The sequence below is a fragment of the Gigantopelta aegis genome, chromosome 13 (genome assembly GCF_016097555.1).
Source record: "Gigantopelta aegis isolate Gae_Host chromosome 13, Gae_host_genome, whole genome shotgun sequence".
Classification (NCBI taxonomy): domain Eukaryota; kingdom Metazoa; phylum Mollusca; class Gastropoda; order Neomphalida; family Peltospiridae; genus Gigantopelta; species Gigantopelta aegis.
In genome coordinates, this window is record NC_054711.1 from 4073651 (window position 1) to 4084516 (window position 10866).

Here is a 10866-nt window from a genome sequence, read left to right on the forward strand (position 1 = left end):
GCTTTTTAAACCAATACCTACACTATAAGGGTTTAACCCTTTAAATTAGATAGCTAGGCTAGTTTACCCCCCCCCCCCGTCATTGTATTCAATGCTATACAAGGACGGAGGGGGGGGGGGTGGTGTGTGACCGTTGTACTCACTAGAATAGAGACTTAAGACAATAGGTACAACCTTAACACAAAACTAGGATTCACACACAGACTACACGCTCACTGCATCAGTACACAGGGTGCACTGACTAATGATAACAGTGCACCCGCCCCCATTTAATGGCCCAGCACGTACTCTAATAAGGAACCGGACAAAAGAATACCGGTTCCGAGTACACAATTGCAAATGCACCCGGGTGAAGCTGAACAAAAGAATATCGGCCTCCCCCACCCAAACCCCCAATACTTGCTGCTGGTAATAACTTGGTGCTTGGTGATGCCACGACCAGAAGCGGTCAGGCCCATTATAAGGGCCCTATGGGCAACCTAGGGAGACACCACGGCATCGTAGAGGTCTAAAATTAACGAGCTACTCTCGATTCACTAATATCAAACAATAAAACAAACTTTAACTCTTTTAATAGCGTTCCTATTGTTCCATGACCACATTCAGTATCAGTAACTCATGGGTCGATTACTCTATCATAAAACAAACTTTAACTCTTTTAATAGCGTTCCTATTGTTCCATGACCACATTCAGTATCTTTAACTCATGGGTCGATCACTCTATCATAAAACAAACTTTAACTCTTTTTAATAGCGTTCTTATTGTTCCATGACCACATTCAGTATCAGTAACTCATGGGTCGGTCACTCTTACATAAAACAAAGTTTAACTCTTTAATAGCGTTCCTATTGGTCCATGACCACATTCAGTACCAGTAACTCATGGGTCGGTCACTCTTACATAAAACAAAGTTTAACTCTTTAATAGCGTTCCTATTGGTCCATGACCACATTCAGTACCAGTAACTCATGGGTCGGTCACTCTATCATAAAACAAAGTTTAACTCTTTAATAGCGTTCCTATTGGTCCATGACCACATTCAGTACCAGTAACTCATGGGTCGATCACTATCATAAAACAAACTTTAACTCTTTTAATAGCGTTCCTATTGTTCCATGACCACATTCAGTATCAGTAACTCATGGGTCGGTCACTCTTACATAAAACAAAGTTTAACTCTTTTAATAGCGTTCCTATTGTTCCATGACCACATTCAGTATCAGTAACTCATGGGTCGGTCACTCTTACATAAAACAAAGTTTAACTCTTTAATAGCGTTCCTATTGTTCCATGACCACATTCAGTACCAGTAACTCATGGGTCGGTCACTCTATCATAAAACAAACTTTATTGTTCCATGACCACATTCAGTAACTTTTAACTCTTTAATAGCGTTCCTATTGTTCCATGACCACATTCAGTATCAGTAACTCATGGGTCGGTCACTCTTACATAAAACAAAGTTTAACTCTTTAATAGCGTTCCTATTGTTCCATGACCACATTCAGTATCTTTAACTCATGGGTCGATCACTCTATCATAAAACAAACTTTAACTCTTTAATAGCGTTCCTATTGTTCCATGACCATATTCAGTATCAATAACTCATGGGTCGGTCACTCTTACATAAAACAAAGTTTAACTCTTTAATATCGTTCCTATTGTTCCATGACCACATTCAGTATCAGTAACTCATGGGTCGGTCACTCTTACATAAAACAAAGTTTAACTCTTTAATAGCTTTCCTATTGTTCCATGACCACATTCAGTATCAGTAACTCATGGGTCGATCACTCTATCATAAAACAAAGTATAACTCTTTAATAGCGTTCCTATTGTTCCATGACCACATTCAGTATCTTTAACTCATGGGTCGATCACTCTATCATAAAACAAAGTTTAACTCTTTAATAGCGTTCCTATTGTTCCATGACCACATTCAGTACCAATAACTCATGGGTCGGTCACTCTATCATAAAACAAAGTTTAACTCTTTAATAGCGTTCCTATTGTTCCATGACCACATTCAGTATCAGTAACTCATGGGTCGGTCACTCTTACATAAAACAAAGTTTAACTCTTTAATAGCGTTCCTATTGTTCCATGACCACATTCAATATCAGTAACTCATGGGTCGGTCACTCTTACATAAAACAAAGTTTAACTCTTTAATAGCGTTCCTATTGTTCCATGACCACATTCAGTACCAGTAACTCATGGGTCGGTCACTCTATCATAAAACAAACTTTTAACTCTTTTAATAGCGTTCCTATTGTTCCATGACCACATTCAGTATCAGTAACTCATGGGTCGGTCACTCTTACATAAAACAAAGTTTAACTCTTTAATAGCGTTCCTATTGTTCCATGACCACATTCAGTATCTTTAACTCATGGGTCGATCACTCTATCATAAAACAAACTTTAACTCTTTAATAGCGTTCCTATTGTTCCATGACCATATTCAGTATCAATAACTCATGGGTCGGTCACTCTTACATAAAACAAAGTTTAACTCTTTAATATCGTTCCTATTGTTCCATGACCACATTCAGTATCAGTAACTCATGGGTCGGTCACTCTTACATAAAACAAAGTTTAACTCTTTAATAGCTTTCCTATTGTTCCATGACCACATTCAGTATCAGTAACTCATGGGTCGATCACTCTATCATAAAACAAAGTTTAACTCTTTAATAGCGTTCCTATTGTTCCATGACCACATTCAGTACCAATAACTCATGGGTCGGTCACTCTATCATAAAACAAAGTTTAACTCTTTAATAGCGTTCCTATTGTTCCATGACCACATTCAGTATCAGTAACTCATGGGTCGGTCACTCTTACATAAAACAAAGTTTAACTCTTTAATAGCGTTCCTATTGTTCCATGACCACATTCAATATCAGTAACTCATGGGTCGGTCACTCTTACATAAAACAAAGTTTAACTCTTTAATAGCGTTCCTATTGTTCCATGACCACATTCAGTACCAGTAACTCATGGGTCGGTCACTCTATCATAAAACAAACTTTTAACTCTTTTAATAGCGTTCCTATTGTTCCATGACCACATTCAGTATCAGTAACTCATGGGTCGGTCACTCTTACATAAAACAAAGTTTAACTCTTTAATAGCGTTCCTATTGTTCCATGACCACATTCAGTATCTTTAACTCATGGGTCGATCACTCTATCATAAAACAAACTTTAACTCTTTAATAGCGTTCCTATTGTTCCATGACCATATTCAGTATCAATAACTCATGGGTCGGTCACTCTTACATAAAACAAAGTTTAACTCTTTAATATCGTTCCTATTGTTCCATGACCACATTCAGTATCAGTAACTCATGGGTCGGTCACTCTTACATAAAACAAACTTTAACTCTTTAATAGCGTTCCTATTGTTCCATGACCACATTCAATATCAGTAACTCATGGGTCGGTCACTCTATCATAAAACAAAGTTTAACTCTTTAATAGCGTTCCTATTGTTCCATGACCACATTCAGTATCAGTAACTCATGGGTCGGTCACTCTTACATAAAACAAAGTTTAACTCTTTAATAGCGTTCCTATTGTTCCATGACCACATTCAATATCAGTAACTCATGGGTCGATCACTCTTACATAAAAGTGGGGCGAGACGTAGCCCAGTGGTAAAGCGTTCGCTCGATGCGCGGTCGATCTGGGATCGATCCCCGTCGGTGGGCCCATTGGGCTATTTCTCGTTCCAGCCAGTGTACCACGACTGGTATATCAAAGACCGTTATATGTACTACCCTGTCAGTGGGATGGTGCATATAAAAAATCCCTTGCTGCTAATCGAAAAAGAGTAGCCCATGAAGTGGCGACAGCGGGTTTCCTCTCTCAATATCTGTGTGGTCCTTGTCTGACGCCATGTAACCGTAAATAAAACATTTCTTTCTTTCTTTCTTTCTTACATAAAACTGTGTATCCGCCCCTGATGTCTGACTTGGGGGTACGCCCCTCCCGTTTCAGATTTAAAACTATTCCCAGCTTTATTCGTGCGATGACATGCATCTTCGTTTTGTATTAAAAACCAGTCAAGTGGAAACAAAACGGTTCTACTTGAAGTGATAACTGATACTTCTAAGATAATCATAAACGATATCAGGCAGTACTCGTAGATTATGATTTTGTCGGTCACGGAGTGATTTTCTTTTGGGGGGGCAACCCGTATTGGGGGAGGAGGCCAACCCACACTATGTATTTTATAAAATTTAAACAGTTTTGAAAAAAAAAAAATGATTGGCGGGAGGGGGCATGACACCCGTGCCCCCCCCCCACCACCCCCTCCCCCTCTCCTACGCCCTGCACTTCGTCGCGTAAAACGTGGATTGATTAGGATCGATGGTGACTCAAACCACACCTTTAATTTCCCAATCTGACGATTGTTTCTCGTCAATGAACGTCCAGGCCTGTTGTTTCGTTTCGTGTCATGTCCACGTTGGAGATATATACATTACCAACTCCGCCATTGTGTTCTTTCGTTGTTTTGTTTATAAATACCCCGCGCTCTAATTTGACACGATCAGTCGGAACACGAAAAAACACGCTAAATATATAACAATATATATATATATGTGGAAATAGAAATGCGGTAGGATCATTTAGTTCCAACAGAAATTATTTGTAAGAATTTTAAAAGGAACAAGTTCTGATGGTAAGTTTTACGATATAATTTACCACTGATAACTATTTGATTTTCTTTTTAAAATACCATTGTGATATTTCATTAAAACCCAATAGCAGCCGATATTTTCTTCATACTGAACTGTTGGAAAATATTAATTAATTAATTAATTAATTGCTTATTAATTAATTAATTAATTAATTAATTAATGCATCCAAAACAAAGAATGTTTAGAAATTCAGCATTGCCAAATTATTTATACCCGGTATATTCAAAAATATTAACAGAAATTGCAAACCAGTTTAGTTTCGTAAACATTAAAACGTATTTGAAAAAATTCAGAGCAAGCTTTGTTACATAGACATTAAACTTGATTAAATACACTCAAATGCAGTTTAGTTTCAAAAACAATATACAAATATTTTAAAAACAAATCAAATCACATTTTAGTAGTTTCGAAATCATTAAATAAGTATGAATCAAGTTTGATTTCGTAAACATTAAAAATGTATTAATAATTTAAATTCATTTCATTTCAACTTATTTTCGTGCTTATATCCAATTAAGGTTCAAGCACGCTGTCCTGGGCACACACCTCAGCTATCTGGGCTGTCTGTCCAGGACAGTGGGTTAGTTGTTAGTGAGAGAAAAAGAGGGTGTAGTGGTCTTACATCTACCCATTAAGTCCTTAACACAGTGGGTTAGTTGTTAGTTGGTTAGTTGTTAGTGAGAGAGAAGAGGGTGTAGTGGCCTTACACCTACCCATTGAGCCCTTAAGAACTCGCTCTGGGTTGGAGCCGGTACCGGGCTGCGAACCCTGTACCTACCAGTATGTAGTCCGATGGCTTAACCACTGCGCCACCGAGGCCGGTATTTAAATTCGATTTTAGTTTTGTTGAAGTTGTTTTTAAAGACACAGACACCAAGGAAGCAAATGAATATTGGGGCGGGGGGGGGGGGGGGGGGGGGGCTACGGGTCACTCGAGATATCAGCAAATGATTGTAAATTTATCGACACCTCAGCAGTAAAAGCACATCGGCTTCAGGGTATAAACACGAGTAAATGGAGAAAAAAAGTTTGTTTTGTTTAACGACACCACTAGAGCACAATTATTTATTAATCATCGGCTGTTGGATGTCAAATATTTGGTAATTTTGACGTATAGTCTTAGAGAGGAAACCAGCCAGATTGTTCTATTAGTAGCAAGGGATATTTTATATGCGAAAATATGCTGAAATGAAATGAATATGCATCATCTAACATATAGGGCAGCACATACCACCGCCTTTGATATATATCAGTCGTGGTAGGCTGGCTGGAACGAGAAATAGCCCAATGGGGATCGATCACAAACCGACGGTGTATTAGGCGCGTGCTTTACGAGTGGGCTACGTCCCAACCCTTCTATAATTAGTTTTGCAAACATTAAAACGTATTAATTAAATTCAAATTTAGTTTTAATACTTTCGTAAACATTGAACATTAAATAATTTATAATCCTGTTCAGTTGATAAACATCCAAAAGCAGCGTAGTTTCGTTAATACTATTAACCCTTTTGTTGTGTTTATTTTGTTGTTGTTATTGTTGTTGTTGTTGGTGGTGGTGGTGGTGGTGATGGTGTTCGGTTTTTGTTTGTTTGTTTTCTTTTGTTTTATTTAAATCAGCTTGGTTTTCTAAATACCATAAAGTGTTTTTTGTTTTTTTAAATGAGAATGAATTAAGTTTCGTTAACTATGTAACGTATTTGACATATATACATTCATTCATTCATTTAACGTATTTTCGTGCTTATATCTAATTATGGGTAAGTCCGCTGTCCTGAGCACACGCCTCAGCTATCTGGGCTGTCTGTCGAGGACAGTGGGTTAGTTGTTAGCTAGTTACTGGTTAGTGAGAGAGAAGAAGATGTAGTTGTCTTGCACCTACCCACTGAGTCGTTAAAACTCGCTCTGCATTGGAGCCGGCTGCGAACCCTGTACCTACCAGCCTTATTTCCGATGGTTTAACCACGACACTATAGAGGCCGGTATTTCACATTCAATACACCGGTCTCGGTGGCGTCGTGGTTAGGCAATCGGTCTACAGGCTGGTAGGTACTGGGTTCGGATCCCAGTCGAGACATGGGATTTTTAATCCAGATACCGACTCCTAACCCTGAGAGAGTGCTCCGCATGGCTCAATGGGTAGGTGTAAACCACTTGTACCGACCAGTGATCCATAACTGGTTCAACAAAGGCCATGGTTTGTGCTATCCTGCCTGTGGGAAGCGCAAATAAAAGATCCCTTGTTGCCTGTCGTAAAAGAGTAGCCTATGTGGCGACGGCGGGTTTCCTCTAAAAAAAAAACAGTGTCAGAATGACCATATGTTTGAAATAAAGAAGTGTTTTATTTAACGACGCACTCAACACATTTTATTTACGGTTATATGGCGTCAGACATATGATTAAGGACCACACAGATTTTGAGAGGAAACCCGCTGTCGCCACTACATGGGCTACTCTCGATTGGCAACAAGGGATCTTTTATTTGCGCTTCCCACAGGCAGGATAGCACAAACCATGGCCTTTGTTGAACCAGTTATGGATCACTGGTCGGTGCAAGTGGTTTACACCTACCCATGAGCCTTGCGGAGCACTCACTCAGGGTTTGGAGTCGGTATCTTGATTTAAAATCCCATGCCTCGACTGGGATCCGAACCCAGTACCTGCCAGCCTGTAGACCGATGGCCTGCCACGACGCCACCGAGGCCGGTAACCCCATATGTTTGACGTCTAATAATAGCGGATGATAAGATAAAAAATCAATGTGCTCTAGTGGCGTCGTTAAATAAAACAAACGTTAATTTTGACATTCAATAGAGTCTTCGTTTATACTGATTTTATTTTATTATTTCAGGATGTGCTACGCAAAGTTTCAAGTAGGATTGATAGCTCACACGGAGCAGAAATCATTTTCAAAACCATGAACGATCGTAAAAGAAGTTTTGGTAACTTCCTAGGTGGCTTAATATTGGGGGTATGTCTTGTGTACCTAATATCGCAGACCTTTGTAAAACTCAAATGTTTCAAATCACACCACGTAGGTGGAGTTCAATACTACATCGACCGCAACCGGCCATCGACGACCGCCTACGAAAAACGTTTGATGTTCATTGGTGTGATGACAACGAGGCAGAATCTGAGATCGCGCGTAGTCGCGATTAATCGCACATGGGGGAAACTGGTTCCGGGAAAGATGCTCTTCTTCATTGGAGAAGGCGAACCCTATCTCGGGGACCTTCCAGTCGTGGTGTTGAACGACGTGTCAGACACTACCTATCCTCCACAAGGGAAATCCTTTGCGATGCTGAAGTACATGCACGACCATTACCTGGACCAGTTCGAGTGGTTCATGAGAGCAGACGATGACGTGTTCGTGAAGACCTATCACCTCGAGCGATTCCTACGCTCGGTAAATAGTTCCAGACGGCTGTACGTCGGCCAGCCCGGGCTAGGTATTAAGAGAGAGCTAGGGAAGCTAGGGCTTTGGAACGATAGCTGTTTTTATTGTTTAGGGGGCCCCGGGGTTCTAATTACCGGGCCCGTGCTGAGGCGGATAGTTTCTGGGATGACGTCATGTCTGCAGAACGTATACACAGCCCACGAGGACACGGAGATTGGCAGGTGTGTGCACCAAACTGCTGGTATGGTATGCACGTCTGCTTTAGACGTAAGTTTCTTCATATTTAGGTTAACAAAAAGTTCATAAATCCACACTTCCTCGTACATTCACCATTACGCAATTACAGAATATAATATATGCTTCGTAGTAAAGACACCACGACTGGTAAATCAAAGACCGTGGTATGTGTTTTTGTGTCTGTGGGATAGTGTGTATAAAATATCCCTTGCTACTAATGTAAAAATGTAGCGGGTTTCCACTCTATGTATGTCAAAATGACCATATGTATAAATTTAATCAATGTGCTCTAGTGGTGTCGTTAAACAAAACAAACTTCTTTTTTTTAGTCTGACTACTTCGGAGAGTGTTCAGTGGCTACTTTTGCCATTGCTCAGAAGCACCCGTAACCATCAGCTGTACACCCCTATTACCGGCGGTTTTTGGTTAGTGCCGTGGGTCAGACCAGCTTTACTGTCGTCAGCTTGGTTGTTCAGCAGTTTATCTACTGGACCACTTAGCTAACTTTAATACAAGTTATCTGTAAGCTAATCGCCTGTATGACTGCACTCACTGACTGCTACGTTGTTCTATTTTCAGTTTTCCAAACTCTTTCACCAAAACTACGTCGACGTCACCGGGCCTTTCGAAAAGTTCACGCATGCGCTAACAATACATCCTGTTAAGCAACCACAGAACCAGTATGGCCTTCACCGCCATTACAGCTTTAAGGGAATCTTGCAGCACACGACAAAGATCTCACGTCTAGAAAAAACAATCGCCGATATGGACAAACGACATTCTCAGACGAATCTAAGCAATGAAAGGGTTAAACAGCAGCAGTACAGTAAAATTACCACAGAGAACAATAACACGTATGCGGATGATGACGTCTGGGAATTTATTCGACATGGACAGGCGTATTCCATTACTCACTCGCTCGTTTCTCCCTTTGAGAAGATAATCACACGGGGAAGACATATCGATCTATCTGCTGCCATTGCACGTCTTAAAAACATTCAACCTAGGTTAAATGTTACACACCTCTGGGTTTACTCAAAAATAACCATTGGTTCAGGTCTGGAGCACTTACTTTATGAAAAGTTTCTGGTCAGACCGTATGCCACGAAACAACGTTTCAATGCAACGGAAATTGCTGAAGAATCGACGGAACTAGCTGTAGAATCGACGGAGTTAGCCGAAGGTATGACGGAACTAGATGAAGGTATGACGAAAAAAGCCGAAGGTATGACGAGAAAAGCCAAGAGTACGACTAAAAAAGCCGAAGATACGACGGAAAATGTCGAAGTCAGTCGTCAATGCGGCGTCATCTACATGATATTACCGCTGTACCGACGATCAATACAGTTCGCTAATTTCCTCCAGTGGGTAAATATCTCCGTGTCCGACTACGACAACGACGTGTTTCTCAGAGTCGTCATATACAGAGACAGAAATAACGAGTACCTGACTTCTCAAAGGTATGTGTTTGATGCGCTAGATAACGCCAGTGAAAGGCTCCACGTTGAAGTGTTTCCGATGGTGGGCCGTTTCGCCCGCGCGAGGGCGATCACGCAAGGGCTACAGGGTGTGCCGTCAGGCGGGTTGGTTCTTGCCATGGATGTCGACATACGCGTGACCGCAGGTTTTCTTCACAGGGTTTACCTCAACACAAAACTCAGCAGGCAGGTCTATTTTCCCATTATCTTCACCCAGTACGACCCCCGCACCTCGTGTCGCGGCAAGCCACGTTGTCGTGGTAACACGGCCGAGTTTCGGTTCGGCCAAGACGACGGCATCTGGCGCTCCTTCGGCTACGGCATTGTGAGCGTGTATAAAAGTGACATCATAAAAGTAGGCGGGTTTAATACTCTGATCAAAGGGTGGGGTAAGGAAGACGTGGACTTCTTAGACAAGTGTTTAAAAAACGGATTGCGGATCTTTCGGTCCGCGGACCCTGGGTTACTGCACGTTCATCATCGAAGAGTATGTGACGTCAGTCTGTCACGTGACCAATTCCGGATGTGCACGAATTCCCGCGAAGCCTTATACGGATCCCAAGCTACTTTAACAAATATTCTCCTCAATAATTTAGACATATAAAACACAGTAACAACAACAACAACAATAATAATAACATAATAATAATAATAATAATAAATAAAAATAAAAATAACAATAATAAAAAAATAATAAAAGAATATAATAATAATAATAATAATAATAATGAAACAGTATTAAGGGTGGATCTAAGCGGTTGGGTGAGTTGGACGGGGTGGGAGTGGGAATATAAAATGAGACATAGCCCCCCCCCCCCCCCCCCCCCCCCGAGACCGACTGGGTTAGTGGACAGCTAATTCTTCGTGTTAATCTGATTATTGTAGCGAGGGCGAATCTAGCATTTCCGTGTGGGGTGAGGACGGGGAAAGAATTTTGTTTAAAAGGCACATCTCCATGCCCAGAGGGTCGTTTGCTCAGCAGAATGCTATTTCGCTGTGTTAGTCTAAAGCATCTCGATGTCAGGCCAGGAACGAAATTTGGTGTGGGG

The 10866-nt window shown here is 40.9% G+C and overlaps 1 protein-coding gene across 1 annotated transcript; it reads left to right on the plus strand.

The window, feature by feature from the left end:
• Positions 1 to 6461: 6461 nt before the first annotated feature.
• LOC121387620 (chondroitin sulfate synthase 1-like) lies at positions 6462 to 10594 on the plus strand. Its single transcript, XM_041518789.1, has 3 exons — positions 6462 to 6465; positions 7744 to 8369; positions 8919 to 10594. The coding sequence occupies exons 1-3, from the start codon at positions 6462 to 6464 to the stop codon at positions 10419 to 10421; spliced, it is 2133 nt and encodes a 710-aa protein (XP_041374723.1). The 3' UTR covers positions 10422 to 10594.
• The last annotated feature ends 272 nt before the right edge of the window (positions 10595 to 10866 follow it).